We start from the raw sequence: 20,170 nt of genomic DNA, 5'->3' as shown, positions 1-20,170 counted from the left end.
CTGCATCCCAGCAGAGACCCAACACACAGTGCAGGTGAGAGGGACAGATTGCCCTGGGGCAGGACAGCTCTGCCATGCTGGCCCCACACCTCATAGTCTTTCAGCAGCAAGGGTTAGCTTTAGCTTTGACTTTGCCATAGGAACCTGTATTTATTCTAGCTCTAGGACTGAGTTGGTGTCAGGCCTCATTAAAAGTGCAGAAAATGCCTGAAGTGTCCCGAGCTGAGTTCTGCTTCCTGCTGATGGCAAAGGTGCAAGCTAAACCCCACTGCCTGCCTACCCAGGCTCACGTGCTGATCTCTTCAATCCCTTCTCCCAAATTGCCATGTAGCAGTGTGCCCAGACAGCTTTGTTTGAGGTAGGGAAAGGTTATCCCTTCTCCCAGATCATTGCTGCTGCACTTCTGGGCCCCAGCATCTCTGTCCCAAGCTCTGGCCCTGTGAGGCATGTGAGGGTCATGGCAGTGGGTCATGTGCCAGCAATGATGCAGCTTCCAGCAGGAACTGGGCTAACATCAGTGTGACAGACACAGATTCCAGCTAGTGACAAAAGGGGAAGGTGCTACAATCCATTTCCATGACTCATCCTGCCTTTGGTCTCAGCCATCTCTAAATGAGCCCATCAACTCCATGGATGCTTGTGAATATGCCCGATTCAATGCCAAGATACCACTTCCCAGGCTTCTGCATTTTCAGTAGCCAACCGTTCTTTATATTACATTGCCATATTATATTACATCCTCCTTCTCTGCAATTTTCCTAAGCTGTTGTCCCTTTCTGGTTTGGCATTACCTACCCCAGGATCTCCTTCTTGTCACATGTCCCATACCCAACTCATGCTCCTGGTCAGGAGGAAACCACCAGTGCTCCCCCAGCTTGTCGCTGTGCCCTGGAAAGCACTCCTCTGGTTCACTTAAGAAGCAGTCTCTGCTGATGCTGCACCTTCTGTGGTGCATCTGGGTTATTAACTGGCCACCTGGCAGCTCCCTAATTGGCAGTATCAGTAAAAGTATATTTTTTCTCTTAAGTCTCCAGATAAAGTGGCTAAATTTGATCTAAAATCCTCAGATCCTCATTGCCTCATATAATTTTAAATGGCCTTGCTTATGCTATAAAAATTACAGCTCTTCTCTTGCACTCACACTTTCTATTTTGTCTTTAACATACGTTCTGGCAGGGAACTGAATGACACAGCATAATCTACTAAAGCTATTTCTATAGTAAACAGAGATAAAAACCACAGCCAAAGGGCACACGGCCTCTAAGGAAGCAGGCACCGCGCATTATTGTATTAAGCACTTGAATCCAAGTTCCTGCTCAAAAGAAACCTGTCCCTGGAGGGAGCCGTCACTGCCCAGTTAAGTCATGCTGGGTTCCAACATGCTCACCACGTCTCAGCACTAGTCCCGTGGTAGCAGAGCCTTCAGTGCCTTCACACGGTGTTACTGTGTGTAAGCCCAGCATCATCAACAGTGTTGAAGGCAAACGGTGACTGCTAAGTCACATGTGTAAATATGAATTTGAGGTCATGTTCTTTTGACAACCTCATTTTGCAATAAAGACGGGACCTTTCTGGCCTGGGACTCGCTTGTAGGATCCTTCCTGACTTGGTGTAATTTCGGCAGCGGGAGAGTCCCCCAGGGAAGACACGGCGCTGCCAGGACTCTTCTGCTTTGGAACTCCCTCTGTGCTTTTAGGCCAAAAAAGCTTGGATACAGTATGCTTTGGGTCATGCTAAAAAGCCTGGAGTATTTTCAGACTTCCGAGGAGAGAATGTTGTATTTATAGGGAAGTTCAGTTTTTCAGTTGCTTTTGTAATTCATTTTGTTTACAGTTGCTTTATTCAAGCTGTAAGGCTGAGAAGTTTACTGCTAGATTTCTTTTCCAAGCTTACATTTCTAATTCACATGTTTGCAGACATAGGACAGAGCTATTTTTGTCATAGAAATCATTAGAGAGAGACTATGTCACAGTCCACACTGAAGCAAATTCCTAAGGAAGCAAGCTCTATTTTGAAAATTTCTACTTAGTAGTTGTTTTAATCTAATGACTGAGAAATGAGCAACATCAGCCTTTCTGAAGCTGAGAAGTATTATCCCCAGTTCTTGGGAAGACAAATTCAGCAGAATGAGAGTCATTCCTACCAAGAGGAGCTGGATGGGAGCTGCAGACTCAGCTTCCCAGGCCCTGGTGGGGATGCAGTGTGACCCTGGAGAGGGGGACTGAGCAAATGGGGGACAGAACCCAGGTCTCCAAGGTGACACAACTTTAGAGATATTCACAATACTTTGAGTGCCCATCTTAAAAGTAGGAGGATATCTTCTAAAAAGGCCTAAGTGTAGGATTTTATAGAATAAGGCAAACTCAAGGTCGTCTGTCTGAGACTCAAGGATAAAATTGTAAGATAAGTGCTGAAGGTTTCAGTTGCATTACAAACTCACAGATGACTTATTGTAGAAGAACAGTCTCATCCTCTGGAAGTTATTTGAATAACTGTGCTTCAGCTCTTCCTGTTTGATTCACACTAATTTAATAAGTCACAATTTTAAATATGCCTTTCCCATTCAGATGAATGTTAAAAAATATGCCAAACCTAGAAGGAGGAAGGGGAGGAATTGGCGTTTACCATTTCCCCGTCCAGCAGTGGCCTAAAGACTAAGTTAACACAGAAACGGATGTGGTCAAGCACGCTTTCTTCAACTCAAGCAGCAAAGCTTTCTGAGCCCCAGGGCTGTGCAGCTGTAAAATGTAGCAAAAGTTATCCAAAACCATTTAAATATGGCTGGTGAGGGAAAAGCTTTTAAATTATGAAACAAATGACCAAACCAGAAAAATAAGAGATTGTTTAAAGCTTTTGAAAAAAACAATATCAACAGCAGTAAAACCCATTTCTGAGCTGTGAAGGAACAGCTATGGGAATGAGTTTAGGATCATTTGGCTGCAAGTACCAAACCACCATTTGGAAAAACATGCCCATGTCGACTTCAGAATTCAGCAGGTTCAAAAGGGCAGGACTATTTTTATTACAAAAGGCTCCTTTTCCAATCGTCCCCTTGCAGCACCAGTGACCGTTACATCTGGTTTTCCCATCTCATTAAGCAGATGTGCAAAATACTGTATTACACAGTAGAGTTAAACTGGGTGGGATAAAGGGGTAATTTGCATTCTAAAGCACTGCAGTGCTATAGCTAAGAAATATATGGAATTACTGAATATTTCTGCCTCATAGGGACCTCGGTTTCACCTGTCTGTTTCTGTTGCTCATTTTTTTCCTCTACACCCCATTCCTATGCATTACCCTGCAGTCTTTTCACTAGGACGTGGCTCTGCTGAAGAGGGAGTCTGTAAATCCAGCTAAACGCAACCAATGTAAATGAACCAAACTGTTTCCAAATTAAAATTTCCTTCTCACAAGGAATCTCTTCTCTGGACATTAGTGGAAACGAAAACCACTACACAGAGCAACACACTGCTCAAATCCAGGTGATAAAATTCCTCCTTGCTGCTGGGCGTTCCCCTGGGTATGTGACTGAAGAAACCTGTTCTTATAGATTAGATGGTAAAATGTTTGCTCTTGGCTTTGCTTCCTGTGTTACACAGGGAACAGCACGGTACGTTCCTCCTCTCATATTGTGCCCAGCAACTTGCAGCTGATCAAGCAGTGCCATCAGGGAAGATGCCTCTGTTCCTGAGCAATGTCCTGGTGCAGATCCAGCTCTACCTGCCACCTCATCCCACTCTGCCAGTAGCTCAAACAGTATCACCTGCCATCATGGGTGACAAACTGCATGCCCACTGACCTCAGAAAAGCAGTTTATATGAGTCAAGGACTACATCAGCCCTTTCCCAAGGGAGGAAACTTGTCCCCCTCCCTGCAGCATCCCTTTTACAGCATTGAACTGGGAACCTCCTTAGCAACACAAATAAGTTTCCAAGCAGAAAAGAGAAAAAAATAAATCCTATCTCCTCCTGCCCTCCTCCCCCACTGTAAGAAATGGAGGGGCTGTGGCCAGCGTGCGATCACCATCTTGTCCCCATTCTGCTGGGATGCCATTAAAAGGTTATGAAAATACTGCACAGGAAGAAGGGAGTTTATCCATCTGCTCCCTTTGCTGCAAGGGCCTGCCTCCTCTACAGGCCCAACCCATCACAGAGGGGAAAAATCTGCTGAAAACAAACCCTAGTTGCTCTCAAGGGGCAAAGATGTGTCAGAGCAGCCAGGACAGTATATTCCAGAATGTGCAGGCTCTTGTGTTCAATCAGAGTGGCACATTATCCACCCAAAATTAACTTCTGCTCTGCAACTCGCAGGTTTCTGGGGCAGCTGTGTTTCCTAACCACTGAGAGCAAGAATTTTTATTCAAATAAAATACCTGTGCACTTCATGTGCAGCTCCTCCAATGGGAGTCAGGCAAATAGATACTCAAACTGTCGTACTCCCACACCCCTTTGATATGGAAGTCTCATTATAAAGGTCTTTATTGGCTGAAGAGATTAGTTTCACCGCTGAAATGGCCCTTTTTGAAGTAGCAGATGTTGTACCCCTTCAGTGGCTGGAGATAGGTGAACAGCGCTTTCACCAGCTGACATTTCGGAAGGCAGAAAGCAGCGCTTGAACCACAACTTCTCCCAGAAAAACTACAAGCCCTGAGCGCTTTGTACAAAGTTCATGCAAATCCCAGAGCTAGCCTTCAGAAAAGCCATCACGTTTTCTACTGAGGGTTGACTCTTCTGATGACAATCCAGTTAGTCACCAACTGCTCCAAGGTGATGCACCTGCCCCTCCTTGCAGCGTAGCTCCTGCATTCCCTACTTTCCCCTTTCTCTCACCACCTCCCCTCCATCTACATGGATGTTTCTGTTGTCGCTCTAAGTTGGATACTAATTTCATCCCACAGCTTCTCATTATAATTAGCTCTTAACTGCCACTTAACACAGGGATCATTTTGGAAGACCATAACAATTCTTCCTTGAGGAATTATTTGAGTGTTGAAAGCTCGTGATATGCCCTTGTAAACATTATGGGTGATGAGTTCAAGAGGCAAATTTAAAACACTGCTGTTGACACAAGCTTTGGATTTGCACTCTTTCTTTGAGTACTGCTACCATTTCCAAGGAGAAAACCACACAAATTAGCATGTTTTGCTACCAGCCCCCCTCCCTCTGGCACCCACCATATCTTTATACTGGAAGTGGGAACATTTTAAGGAGCACCTGTAAAATGTGAGGGGTAAATGTCACGGGACATTTGCATTGCTCCCATGCATTGCTGCTGCTCTGCTGGAACTGGTGCTCTCAGCCACACAGAAGCATGCAGGACATCCCAAAGACTCTGCACTTGCAGGGAGGCAGCCTCTCAAGGAGCCAAGAGATGAGCCAACTATTAGAAGAAACTCATCCATAGGCATATACAAAGTTTTGTCCAAGACTTGCTTTGCTCCTGCAAGATTTGAAAACAGATGATTTGCCAAATTCATACCAAGATCTCCTGCACCCTCACAGCAGAAGTTACAACTGAGACCCAGTCCATTTTATTTAGTCATCCCCCTGCCAGGGCAGCAGTGATGAAACAGAGAGGAGTGATGCTCTCATATCAGGTAATGCCTCATACGCACCATGCCTCTTAAACCAACCATCCTAGCCACAGCTAGTTTAACATCTAGTTGCAGCACTCTGGAAAACACCACACTGAAATAAAAGGGGAGATATGGGTTTATTGGTTTGTCAGAGTCTACTGCTATTCTTCTCTCCCCCCACCCCCCCTTTTTTTAATATTCAGGAGATATCATTAGTTTTGGTAGGGTCTGAATGGCTGGGGAGCTCAAATACCTTCTGGGAAAACACTTATAGGCGCCACACAGAAATACTTCTTGGAGAAATGCCTGTGATTCACAATCCTTATGACTTGTGAGTTTCTTCTTCTTGAAACACATGTAAACAAGCCTCCAAGCGTATATGACAAAATAGGATGCTCGGAAGACACACTAATGCCTTCATACAACCACCTCTTTGGCAGAGCCCCTCCAGCAGCGGGCAGACCTAAAGCTAACAGAAGCATGAAAAACCAGCTCGAGGAAGACCCTGGGTAACACCTCGCTGAAGAATTCAAGCTTGCACAACCTATTTAAAATCAAGTGAAAGTCTATAAAGTGCCTGTTAATATGCTGATGTTTGTATGTCTAAACGCAGTCCTAGGAGGCAAATTTCCAAGAAGCCGTAAGAATATATTCCTAAATGCATTGTATAGCACAGAGAAGTCTTTTGCAACAGAAATAGAGGAATGACTCATTTCCTCTGTGGCTGCTGCTCCGGCACTTCACTTGCACAGGCAGTGGAGAGGCTCCCTGCGCCATGCCAGCAGGAACTGGGAAAATCAGGAGCAGTTTCCAGCATATGTAAACCTAGCTGAATTTCGGCCGGGACTTGTCTTTAAAACCAACGATCCCAGACTGCCACCTGGGATAGGAGAGGAGACAGATTTACAAATGGTTCCCAAGCACTCCCTCCCTTGATGGGAGTATTGTATTTCACTAATTTTATTTTGCACAGAATAGAACACTGGAAGAGTGAGCGGGAGTTGCTCTCTCTCTTGCCCTCCCCTGAAGCACGGCTAGTCAGCACACTAATTTGTGAGTGAATTCAGCTCTTAAGTTTCTCTTCTCCCCTTCTTGAAACTGGAAAGGAGCAGACTGAAATAGCAGCGGAGAAGTGGGCTATCTTGCTGCATTTTTCTACTGTTCTTCCTCTGTTTCTACAGCTAGCAGGCTTCTGTAAGAACAGCAAGACTTTTCAACTCTTCCACTTTCTCCATTAGAAATCGATCACAAAGGTAATTTTTCATCCTTAATTTGATAGCTGGTAACCTTCACAGCATAATCTCCATCACTCCTGCCTTCTTGATTCCTTACGCCCCTTTTTTATTTTCCCACCCAGATTATTGTATGGACTCTTTGTGGCAGGGATAGAAGCCTACATAGAATCATGAGTATCATGAAAACACTAGCAAATCCTTACTACATCCAGTCCAGCCCTGAGAACCGATTCTTCTGTATGCAGCTTTGGCCCTGGTTTCAAGGGGAAAAATATTCCCAGGGGTTTCAAGAAATGCATGCCTGTAACTTCAGTACACAGAAATTTTCTGAGTCTCCGAATCAGCATTGCTACCCTTTAAGGGGAAAAATAAGGCTTCCTTAACACAGAGGACTGGTACACAATGACATTTGATGCATACGTGTTTGTAACAACCTTTAAGAGTTTTGCATGTATATCATTATTTGAATCCAACAGACTGTCGCACAGATACAGAACATACATTATCTATAGCTCTGTTGCTGATTGAGTATTACAGAATCACAGAATGGTAGGGGTTGGAAGGGACCTCTGGAGATCATCTCATCCAACCCCCTTGCTTGAGTAGGCACACCCAGAGCAGGGGCACAGGAACACATCCAGGCAGGTTTGAATGTCTCCAGGGAAGGGACCCCACAGCCTCTCTGGGCAGCCTGTGCCACTGCTCTGGCACCCGCACAGGAAAGGAGTTTTTTCTCATATTCAGGTGGAACTTCCTGTGTTCCAGTTTGTGCCCATTGCCCCTTGTCCTGTCATTGGGCACTAATGAAAAGAGCCTAGTCCCATCATCCCGACACCCACCCTTTAGATATTTATAGGTATTAATGAAATCCCCCCCACAGTCTTTTCTTCTCCGGGCCGAACAAACCCAAGTCTTTCAACCTTTCCTCATAAGGGAGAGGCTCCAGTCCCCTGATCCTCTTGGTAGCTCTCTGCTACACTTGCTTAAGGAGCTCCACATCCTTCTTAAACTGGGGGGCCCAAAACTGGACACAGTACTCCAAATGTGGTCTTACTAGGGCAGAGTAGAGGGGGAGGATAACCTCTCTTGGCCTGCTGGCCACAATCCTTTTAATGCACCCCAGAATACTGTTGGCCTTCTTGGCCACAAGGGCACATTGCTGGCTTATGGTCAGTTTGTTGTCCACCAGCACTCCCAGGTCCTTCTCAACAGAGCCACTTTCCAGCAGGTCAGCCCCAACCTGTACCTCCCCAGGGGCAGGGCCTTGCACTTGCTCTTGTTGAATTTCATGAGGTTCCCCCTCAGCCCAGCTCTCCAGCCTGTCCAGGTCTCGCTGGATGGCAGCACAGCCTTCTGGTGTATCAGCCACTCCTCCCAGCTTGGTATCATCATCAAACTTGCTGAGGTTACACTCTATGGTGCTTTGAATCTCTTATAAAGGAGTTGCAAATATGCCGATTTTTGGTTACATATTTAAAATAAGGCACTGCAGGCACATGCACAAGAGCACAGGTAGTCTCTTAATTAGGCATACCATATGTTTGAGAAACCCAGAACGGTAATATACTATACAGGCAGATCTATGTACAGTCAGCCCTCCCAATCCTGCTTATTTTGGAGTGGTGAGCTGCTCAGACCCCTTGAATAAGTGGAGTGCTGTGCTCAGAAGCATCAGCAAGCACTGAAGGGAAACCCACATGCTTAAAGGGGTGCAGGTCCTTGCCCCTACATCAACTGCCAGATTCCCAGTACAATTGGCCCAATGAAAGTGGGGCTGGCTGCTTTTCTGCCAGCTACTCAAATGAATTATCACCAGTCAGAATGTCACTTACCTCAGGGAAGACTCACCAGGCAGACATTTAAAGAGGTGACACAGGAAGTAAACCAGCCTAGAAAAGCAAACTTCTCATGTCTGAACTCTTTTGGAGCCTTACGAAAATGGGATGCACAAATAAGAGTCCCTTCCCCTCCAGGCAGCTTTAACTTGCATTAGCAGTACTTAATCAGCAATTCACTACTGACTTTGGCTGCATTACAAGGGTGGTATTTGCACAGGGGTGGAAAGATTTTAAACAATTTATGCAATGAGTTCGATGCAAACAGGCTTGTCTTTAAACACCAAGCATGTGAGTCCTTAGGCCAGTTAATTTTTTGTTAACAGATTTATCGCGAAAGGAAACTCCTATGTTTCTTTAATGATTTTCTGCTGAATAGAAACTCAGGCTTCAAACACAGAAATATTTCAGAGCAAGGAATGAATGGAGACCAGAGGATAGTTATTGCTTTTAAAGGAAGTCATTAATATGAGATAATGCTATTAAAGAGGCAAAAGATCTAAATATACTTCCTCTGCGCCAACTTGGGTGACTGAGTGTTGACACTAAAGGAATGAAATTCTTCCAGTCTTGCCAGCGAGAAGTCCGTTAGCCAGCTGGGCTGCCTCAGTGCTGTATCAACGACTGCTGCCCCTCTTACAGAGGCTACTCCCTGCAAGGTAAGAGGCAGGCACCCAACGACCTGGAGATAGTCAGCCTAGCTTTGATTTAATGATTAAAAAGCAAAGGGGACTTGCTGTTATTTCATTCTTTAAAAGGGAACATGAGCACAAGCCATGAGAATATAGTTCTGGCATCTTACCAAAGACTAATAAAGGACAGGTAACTTGCTGGCCAATCCACAAAACTCCTGCTGGCTTCAGCTGGACTTTTTCCATATTTAATACAGCACAACCTACACGATTTGGAACGGAGGCGTGTCTGTACATGCCACACTGAAAGGCTCACATGGATACTGTGAAATGAAGATGAAGTCCTAGCTCTTCATTAAACACCAGAAAATGCAGATTTTTATGCAGCAACCTGAAACTGGAGCCAGAGGAACAAGAACTGATGCCTCCTTAACCTCTAAGTGACACAGCCACAAATCCCAACATACTCCATTTCAAAAGTCAGCAACACCACAGACGGTGCCAGCCGTGCTCTAGTCTCTCTCCTGGCTCTCCTCCCGTACCCCTCTGCACAACTTCCCAAGGCGTGGACTTCCTGCTTTCCCATGGTTTTGCCACTTTAGTAGTCTCCTCTTAAAGAGCACATAAACCTGCCAATCCGAGTTTTGTGGCTGCAGGTAGCCTTTACTTTAAAAAGATAACAAGGAATTTAAATCTTGAGGCATAGACGCTTTAAAACAGCCGTTTATTACTACAGTGAAGTAATAAAGCAAAACCACCAACTTTTTATGGAAACAATAAAAGTGCAAATGTATTTTGGTATTAAATAGGAAATGAATTTATAAACGTTTCATTAAAATGGGCTGACACTTTGAGCCTATAAACACTTTTTAAAAAAAAAAAATAGCAGCTGAACACTTCAGTTTAATCTTTGGTCTGATTATTAACCAGCAAAAATAGTTGTACCAAGAATGTCCATTGCAAACAGACACTTAAAATTTACATTACTCGGCAGAGATTCAAAATCAAAAGAGGAATGTTTTTGAGATATTAGTCAGATAAGAAATAATGATGTCTGAGAAATACAAAGCATTTTTCAATACAAAACGAAGTCACATGTATGCATTTCACTACTGTAAATAAACTTAATTCTCTTGCAGGTATGATTCCTCTTCCCAATTAATGTTCAATAAAAACTTCATTTGCACACAGTCTTTGCAAAATTAGGTTGCAGATAAAGAGAACCAAGAACACACATTAGAGCTAAATAACACAACATTTCTTCTGTGTTTGTGTTTTAGTCCACACACACAGAGGCAACCATGCTGAATCTATGGTACATTATAACAGTTACAACCTTAACTAATACATATTCACAACCTTGTTCAGTGTACAGACCCATGGGTTGGGAGAAGAAGGAAAACAGCCCATGGGATTACTCATGCAGGCTAAGTTCTCTGTACACCTCCTTGCAGATAAGGCCCCATAGTAGCCCCAGGACGCTGCAGGTACCAGTGCTGTCACGTTTGTTGTGGAGTAAGATGAATACCATGACAGAACCCAACTTTTACCAGCTCCTATTGTCAATCATATTCATGAATGCATGCTTTATGTAAGATAAAGAAAATACTCTTAATACCTCAGTTGTACACCAGAGCCACAAGGTAGTCTAAGATTTTCTCAGACCTCCCACCAACTTCATGTACGTTGCCTTACTGGCAGGAAGCCCCTTCTCCTCTAGAAAGCTTGCCCAAGCCTAAGGTTAAAGCAAATGCATATACTTTCTCCCATCACCAGCCATCACAAACTCAAAAGTGGCTTGCCGAGCAAGAACTCACACTGAAGATCTGCCTACAGGGCTAATAAGCTGAGGGTTTACCTCGCTGTTCAGCCCTGATGGATTAAACCACTTTGGAAATACTGTCAAAGTAAAACCCACTTAAGTCTCTTTTCCCTACACTCCAGATCTGCCTTCCTTTCAATAGCTCTCCTCCAATTTTATCCCCATGTCCTTTGGATTGTTTGCGGTGTACCTTCACTGAGAGTTTACCATCATTCTCACTCACCCTCATCCCTACTTTCATTTTCTGAACTATTTATATTCTCCACTATCTCCTTGTCATCCATTTCCTGATGCAACTGTCTTTTCCTGGCATTACTACATCTTAGTGAGAAAGTCCTTACCAAGTCTATTACAGATTTCCATGTGTTGCAGCAATACTAAATACACACCAAACATGCATCCCGTTTCAGAGACAGGGATGCAGTGTTGTAACCACACCGACAGCTGACTGAAGTGGTTATGATGCCAGAATTAACCGCTAAAGGGTTTTTATTTCATGAGTTCAGGCAGCCACAACACCCTGGGCTGGTCATCTAGTCCTTCTTTGGGCAAAAGATACAATGGAATCGATTGCAGAACGGCATTTAATTTCAAATACCAAGTAATACAAATCTGCAAAAATAGTACATATCATGGTCCACTACTAAAAAAAAAAACATCAAAACACCAAGGTAGCTCACTTAGCCTTAAATACCATGTGCAAAGAACATTTGATCAATACTACCTATAAATACCCTATTTGTATTTGTAGAAGGAAGCACAGTGCTTCATATATAAAAATAACCCAACTTGCGGTGTGACCTAGGCTATAATTACCTGAAAATAAGACTGCAAGAGCAGTTAAAAAAAAATAGAAGTAAGCAAACATCTGCCTAGGGAGTGTTTCCATTTAGAAAAATATAGATTTTTATAAAGCTTCATAGATTTCAAAAATGTTTGTTCTGTGCTCTGATGTGTAGAACTGTGAATAAAGCACACCGGTATCTCTGTGTACGTCAGGAAGCGGAGGAGTATATTAGTAACTTCAGGTTATCCTAAAGCTTCCCTGAAGTTACACTTGGTCATTTATAATTCATTTCAGACTGCTCACCTAGGACACAGTACAGTGGGTAATAAGGCACACGCTCAGCAACTCAGCAACACATTTTGGGTACTACACATCTTGAGCAGGTGACCCAGTAAAGGAAGGATTTGAAATTCTGAATTTGCTGACACACTGTGACACACCAGGTTCCCATACCCCAGGTACCTGCACCGGGAGCTAAGGACACTTTCAGAGCTGGCTGTGTTACAACTCGCCAGGTTATGCCAGCGACTGGGATGTAACCAGGCAAGAAGTGGAAATTACCTGGCTGATGTCCATAGCTAGAGGACACCAGAATCCATACCCTAAGACTGCCACTGTACCATGAATTAGTGCTAAATAATTCTGAAGTACCCTGAAATATTTCACTTCCTCCTCGATGCAATAAGGTAACAATCCGCTATAGCACAGTACTAGAAAATCCCATCAGGTTATTTGGTCAAAACACTGCCATGATCAGACAACTGGTTAGGCAGTCATCTGAAAACTCCACCAAACTACTGGAGAGCAGGAGGGCACAGCAGTCAGCTTACAGCACTGAGATTTGGACTGGTTTAAGGTTTGTTAAAAAACACACATACACACAACGAACCCCTCCCCCCCCACCACCCCCCAAAAAAACCCACCCCCCAAAAAAAGCCCACCAAAACCCCAGAATTTCTTAGTTTTGTTGTTGGTCCTTGAGGTAAAGCAAATTCTAAGAAAATAATATTCAAAGCTGTAAAAAAAATTAATAAATCTCAACAAGAACAAACGAACCTCAAAGTATTTCCTTAAAAGAAAGTTTTCCTCAGGATGATTCAAATATCACCCCTTTAACAAAATATTAATGCCTCCTCCATAACAAGTATTTAGTGCAGCCAATTATCCTAAAAAGGCCTTGGTGAAAATAAAGTGCTATTTGTTTCCTTTTACCTATATTTCAATCCTTCAGTATAGCCTTCACTTGAACACAGAAACATGCAACTAGATTCTTTGTACTGTTGTTGGAGAGGTTTCTCTTCTTCCCTCAATTTCACATTAACGTGTATTGTTTCTATTCAGCACAATGTATTTGATTACACAGGAAATTTAAAGCATGTCATTGAGCATTTCAAACTGTGATCAACACTCATGCTCCAGTGCTCATCACATTTTAAGAGCATCTTGGTACATCAGGGGGTGGGGTCGTTTGCACTTACAGGATTTTTAAATCCCAAATTGATTTTATAAAATAAAAAGCAAATCTCAGAAATAGGTCAATTTTGCCACTAAGACAACAGGTTAATATGGATTTCCAGAAATGTCAGTCTGAGCCTGTTAAAGTTAGGTTTGCAAACAGTCAACTGAACGTAACGCTTCTCAACTAAGGCATTTCTCCAGAATTTCACAATTTTCCCATGAACAAACAATGAGATTAAAAAACAAGAATCACCATTTCATTAAGTGTTGGCCTCTGGTTTCCTAGATTTCCCAGGTCAGGGACAAAACCACAGAACCACATTTAAACTGATCCCACCTTCCTCAGGCAGATTCAGGCTCTTGAAGGACCAGCAGGCTGGGAGCACGCACGCTGCCCCATAGGGTCCATGGGCGATGCTGGTTCACCCAGTCACCGGCTCACTCTCCTGGCGGCTCCTGCCTGGCCTCGGTGACGTGCCGGCACGGGGTGAGTGCTGGTCGCAAGTATCGGGGGCTGCTGTACATCCTGATGATGTGTGGAGCCTGGATCCAGGTGTTGATCAGCTGGAAGGCGGCCAGGTCCAGTGTGGGCCCATCGAAGGCAGCAAGCAAGTTCACAGGGGTGGCTTCCTTGAGGAACCGGGGCAGCGCCACGGCCTCGGGGAGGCTGGCATTGCCCAGGAAGAAATGCATCAGCACCTGCTTGCGGAGGCAGTCCCTGAGGTACAGCACTAGGTCCTCCAGCCGATCCACCAGGAACCGCGCGTCCCAGGCCTCCAAGGGGCCCTGCAGCAGCAGTGAGAAGAGGGCCGTCTTGAGCACGTAGGAGGAGAGCACCTGGCCCCACTGGGAGCAGAAGGGCTCCTCCAGGCCCTGCCCGCGGAGGTCCCGCAGGCCCTTGAGGATCTGCAGGCACTTGAGGTGGCAGGAGGAGGCCGGGGCCTGCTCCTTCAGCCAGCTCAGCAGCCGCTGCTCCTGCCGCGAGGCGTTGAGGCCCCAAAGGGCCTCGGGGGCCGGGGGTGCCTGTGGGCCCTGGGGCGGCAGGGCTGTAAGGTAGACCGCGTCGCCGAGAGGGATGGCAGGGATGAGGCGCACGGCCATGGATATGTGGCAGCAGACGTAGTCGGAGCAGGGCAAGATGTGCAGCGTGGGCGGGCGCCCGGGGCAGGCCGAGAGGCTGATGCGGCAGCGCTCCTGCAGCCGGTACCGCACGGCACCCAAGCACCGCTGCAGGTGGCCCTGGAACCAGCGCAGCACCAGCCCCGAGGAAAGGTGGCTGTGGCCCTGCAGCTCCACGCAGAAGCCCTCAGCGAAGGGCCGGCAACGGCGCGGCCAGCCCGCCCTCACCCGCAGCCCACAGAGGAAGGCGCCGTGCGGCCCCAGCCCGCCGCCCGGCCCCAGCCCGCCGGCGCTGCGCGGCTCGGGCTCCAGGTGGGGCGGCAGCCGCAGAGGCACCAGGATGTCGAAGCAGTCGGGGCTGCGCACCTTGTGCTGCTCGTAGGCGCTGCCGATGCGCACGAAGTCGCCGCGCAGGCTGAGGGCCAGCGGGCCGGGCTGCAGCCCCTGCGCCTTGGCGGCGCGCACTAGCTCGGCCACGACGCGCCCGACGTGCGCCTTGCTGTGCCCCAGCACATGGGGCGAGAGCCGCAGCTGCCGCGCGTAGAAGTTCTCCAGGACACTGCGCCGTGATTCCGCTGCCGCCGCCGCCGCCCGCCCCCCGCCGGGCCTGGGGCCGCCGCCCGCCGCGCCGCAGCAGCGGGCCAGCAGGCAGCCCAGCAGCAACAGCGCCGAGCCCTTGAGGAGCGGGACGGAGCCCGCCTCCGCCGCACCCTCCCCGGCCGCGCCGCCCCGCAAGGCCTGGTAGAGGCAGAGGAGCGCGGTGCAGAGGCCGGTCACCAGCGGCCAGAAGACCCGCAAGTTGAGAGTGTAGACGGGCACGGCGCGGCGGGGGCTCGGGCCATGGGGGTGGCCGCCGCCCGGCCCCGCGGGCGGGGAGCGCCCGCCCCCGCCGCCCCCCTCCTCCGCCCCGGCCGCCCCCAGCGCGGGCCGCGCCGCTGCCCCCCGCCCAGCCGCCGCCGACACGGCGGTCACCGCGCAGCCCCGCACCCTGCCTGCCGCTGCCGCTCCGCTGCGAGCCTTCCCCTTCCGAGGGAAGCGGTGCCGCGTCAGCCGCCGAGTGAGCTCAGAGGAAATGCCACGGGCGGCGGTCCCGGCCGCGGCGTGAGGGCCGGGGGCGTTGTCTGCCCGGCCGGCCCGGGGCCGCCCGCGGGGCGGGGAGCGGCGCCGCCCGCTCCTTCCCGCCGCCGCCGCGCCGAGGGAGCGCGGCCGAGCCTCGGCGCGCCTCGGGGCAGAACGGCGCCCGCGGAGCCCCGGCCCTGCCGCGGGCCCCCCACAGCCCGGCCGGCCCCTTCCCCGCGGACAGAGCCCCTCTGCCCTTCGCGCCGGGTCCCTCACAGAGGCCTGCCCGCGCTGGCCCCCAAAGCAGAGCGTCAGCAGCTCTGTGGGCAGCAACCACACGTTTCCATGCACCCCCTCGCTGCAACAGGATACCGCAGGGTTTTATTGGCATAAAACGGAGTGTTTCTGTGTCAGGGAGAGGGCTGTGGCCTTGAGGGGTGCTCCAGCCTGGGCAGTGGCACCGTGTCACAAGCTCCATGTTGCACGTTTTCCCTCAAAGATATGCAGGGACATCTCTCCCCTTCACAGTTCTGCCTGAGGGTCTTAGTGCCAAAGGGACTATGAAGTCATCACTGTTAATTCACCAGGGTGTGCACAGCCTGCTGCCATACTAACCACTGCTTGCAGTCAAATCATGGAAACACCTGAGTTTTTTACCTTATGCCCAAATTATTCAGACAATGACAAGCTAAAAGGGAAGAAATAACCCAGGGAGAAGTTACTAATTTGTTGCACACAGACTTTGGGCCTTGCCTGTTGTACGACAGCCGCTATGATGCCAGGCCTGCTGTGGTTAACTGCAACTGTCACAGCACTTCTGCCCATGGCATCACCCTCAGCATGACCCAAATGGAAGAATTTGGGATCCCACAGAAATATGCACACAGGGCTGTCTCGAGTGTCATCCCAAGGCTGCAAACAGCAAAGCCAAACACTCAGGTCAGAAGAGAGGCACAAAAACATCACTGCATGTGCAAAGCCTCCAGGCACTCCTGTAGAGTTGAGTAGTCGCATTAAATTCCATAGAAATCACTGGGACTTGTCTGCTAGTAAGACTTCTTCACCAAACTTCTCCTTCAGGGCACTGCAGGTCTGAAGAGGTCATTAGGACCTACCTTTCCTCGTCTGTCATATGATGTCTCCCTCTCGGGCTGTGCCATCCCCACTGTAGCTGAGCTGTATTTCTGGATGTGTCTTTGTGTCCCAACTAGTTATAGCTTGAAGAGTCCTCTACAATGGTGATGATGATTAAACCTGAGGAATGAGCACCTCACGCTCCTGCAAGTCTATGGATATTCCAATTACCTAAAGATGTGATGGCAGCATTTAAAATTTAAAGAACAGGAAAACTGTGCCACATATTAACACAGAGATCCAGTCACCAAGGTGGTCTGATGTTTTTCTTGCTTAGGACAGGACTTCTTTATATAGCATTTTCCTGTCACAGCATTTCTTGACTGGACTGTGTATTGCTCTTATTTTCTTTCTAGAATTCATCCTCTCCACTTTCTGCAGAGATACTTGAGATCAATTTTAAACATGTGTTTTGCTGGAAGTGTGTTAGCTCTGTCTCAGATGTTGATGGGGACAGGATCATCATCCTCGGCTTCTGTTTGTTTAATAAATGTTTACTAGTTTTGAAGCTGTTTGCTGAAGTTTAAGGAGCATCTGTATAAGCATTCTGTTGTGGTTTAATTTCAGGTGATCAAGTTATTACTGCATCACTGCAACTTGCTGCATCTGCACAGTGTCATGGGTGGCCCCATGAAGGTGGAGGAGCAGTGCTTGAATACAAGAAGCTGAACCCAGCAAGCTGAAAATGCTGTAACAAGGAGCAGGTCAAACAACCAAGTGCAAGAAATAGGCTGTATAAATGTGTGGTTATGTAATTCATCTTTACGTGAAACAAAACATGACTTTAAGTACATAAAAGTCATACTTCACAGAGAGAAGCTTATGTTTTATAGCCAAGATGCTGCACTCAAAGTCAAACTAGGTAACCAAGGTCAAGCAGCCTGAATTAATTCACAGGCAACCAAACCAGAGGGAGAGCCAAGAAGGTGAGAGCTACAGAGAGATGTCCTAACCACTCCAACACTGACCCTTGGAGTTATAATGAGGAGGTTGGGGTTTTTTTAATTAAAAATAAAGCAGATGTAAAGTTAAGAAACCATAGGCAATTTTATAACATCTTAAACAGCATAATGTTCCATGCCCCATAACCAAGAGCATGTTTTCTGCCAGCTGTGGGACAGCTGAAGCCACAACCTTGCTACTCAGAAATGTCATTCCACAACAGCCACATCTTTGAAAACAACCAGGAAGTGAAAAGCATCTTTCTTCCCTACTCCTTGTTTCATGTTTTCCTGTATTTATTCACAAAGCCCGATAAAAGGACAAAAACATTCATCATGCTGCTTATTGCCTAGGACCCCTCACTTCAAACACTTTGTTCTGTACCCCCCAAAACCAAAAATGTTTAAAAAGCACAGCTGTGCTGGTGTGAAACCCATCCTTCAAGATATTTTATTGAAAAACACCGTTGAACTGTATGAACGCATTGGCCCATACGTTTGATTTTTGCTAGCCTGTGATGTTTTTTTTACACCTTCAAGACCAGCACATTTCACATGCCTTCAGGTCTTGCTATAGGCGTACTGATTTTTCAAGACAGCCTGCACTCTCTTTTCATGCAGGGTTGATTTAATTAGCTGCACCATCCACGCTTAGGAGACAGACAGCTACATCTGCAGGAACTGGCACAGCCCTTCGTGCCTGTCAGGCAGCTGCTGCCCATGGGGTGACCTAGAGCTTAGCAGCATGATTATCACTGTGGGACCTGTGTACAAGGGAATGGCTGCAGCCTCCCAGCCAGCCATGGGCCCCGCAGGCTGGAGAAAATGCAGATGTCACCCCAGCCAGCGGGACAAGCCCAGGGGCCAGCTGGCAGAAAGCGTGCGACCAGCCACACCAGACCTGCCAGTGCAAACACTGGCTCAGCACATGCTTGTACACGTGTCAGATGGTGCTGGTGCCGGCTCACTCAAGCTGCAGAATAACAGGTTGTACGCTAATAACCGTGACCTCAAAATCAGGACCAGAGTCCACAACGCTGATTTTTTACTACTGCTGTTTAAATTGTCAGCTAGTCCTTACCTCCTCAGCCAGTGGCAAGCCTGGGGAGGATAAAAGGTGGCTAATGGCCTGTTTTCTGGAAGCCCGGCTGCTTCACTGCTCCCTGAGCATAGGCTGGGTCTCTGGGCAAAACACAGAATATGTCAGAGGTGGGAGACTTCACGGAGGTGCACAGCTTTACTATCTGGACCTTACTTGGAAACAGCTGATTTGAGAGCCCCTCCGTCCATCTGCTTGCACAAGCTAAGGGCATTTGATGGATGCTGCATCAGAACTGAAGTGGTCATAAACACAAAACTGCTGTCAGTTACCAAATAGCAACAAGCATCATTCCTCATTACCCATCATTCCAGTTCTGCTGAAATTACCCTACAGGGGCTGTATTCACTTTGCAATGGATACAGTTCATCCACATTATCACAGCTTATCCATAGTTTGCATTTTACAACCCATCACAGAAGAAAAGAAACAAACCATTTTATCTTTTCTGGGGAACTTTGCTCCTCTTGTAACTTCTATTAACAAGAATATATTGAACTTGAGAACAAGTCGCAGTGATGTGACTCACCTCTCCTGCATCGTCTTCCACCACTTCCCAGGAGTTGGACCACATGGAATGCATTTACTTCTGTGGTGCCTATCAGATTTGTTTTCCTCTTTCCGTGTCTCCCAAAGAAGTAGCAGCTCATTTGTTTAGATTAAAATATCTATAAACTCCACTGCTCGCAAGTTGTAATGCTGATGCTCCTCATTTTTTGCTTAAGCAGTGATGTTCTTGTTCCTATATTTAAAAAAAAAAGTTTATGAGGTTTTTAATAGCAATTGTGTACTCCAGAAAAATAATAGGGTGTACATAAATAACCATGACCTCAAAATCAGGACCAGAGAGAATTCACAATGTCAGTTTTTACTACCATTGTTTAAATCATCCGTTGTTTAAATAGATGTTATCTAAACACTCACTTCAGAATGTCCCATATCCAGGATATCCTGTTCATTAAATAAGGAATAATGTTACACTTATTCACATACCAGTCTGAGCTAAAAATAGATATCCCAGTATATACAATCTGCATGATATCTCTGGAGATCTGCAGAGGTAAAAGGAAGTGTTGGGTAATATATATATAAAGTTTCTCCATAGTTAGCAGTACTGCATACATCTGTGTAGCTGATCTGTTAATGCTACAGTATGTCAGATGCTGTCTGAGACACAGGAAGAACAGTCTACACCTGCAAGCTCACCATCTGAGTAGGTAGAAGAAAGTGGCAGAAAGACAGAAGGCCCAGGTGATGACATTTGTCTGGTGCTGGCACCTGAGACACAAGCCTTAGACCTCCTACCAGCTATCCTAGCTCGGTATCTGCCCCAGTGAGGCACATAGCCTATTGCAGGTGCAGAAGGAAATATATGGGGATCCCTGCCTGCGCTGGTGATGTACAGCTGCTCTTCTTCAGCGAGTGGGTTATACCTCCAACTTATTATAATGCACTATTAACAGTCTATAGCAGA

General features: G+C 47.0%; 1 protein-coding gene across 1 annotated transcript; it reads right to left on the bottom strand.

Moving 5' to 3' along the window:
- Positions 1-9,985: 9,985 nt before the first annotated feature.
- Positions 9,986-19,236, bottom strand: ITPRIPL2 (ITPRIP like 2). Its single transcript, XM_075106198.1, has 2 exons — positions 19,226-19,236; positions 9,986-15,880 (listed from the first exon to the last, which is right to left on the bottom strand). Exons 1-2 carry the CDS (start codon positions 19,234-19,236, stop codon positions 13,783-13,785), a joined length of 2,109 nt encoding a protein of 702 aa, XP_074962299.1. The 3' UTR covers positions 9,986-13,782.
- Positions 19,237-20,170: the final 934 nt, after the last annotated feature.

The sequence above is a fragment of the Phalacrocorax aristotelis genome, chromosome 10, assembly GCF_949628215.1.
Source record: "Phalacrocorax aristotelis chromosome 10, bGulAri2.1, whole genome shotgun sequence".
Classification (NCBI taxonomy): domain Eukaryota; kingdom Metazoa; phylum Chordata; class Aves; order Suliformes; family Phalacrocoracidae; genus Phalacrocorax; species Phalacrocorax aristotelis.
Note: the sequence above shows the minus strand (reverse complement) of the source record. Positions and strands in the feature narration are given on the sequence as shown.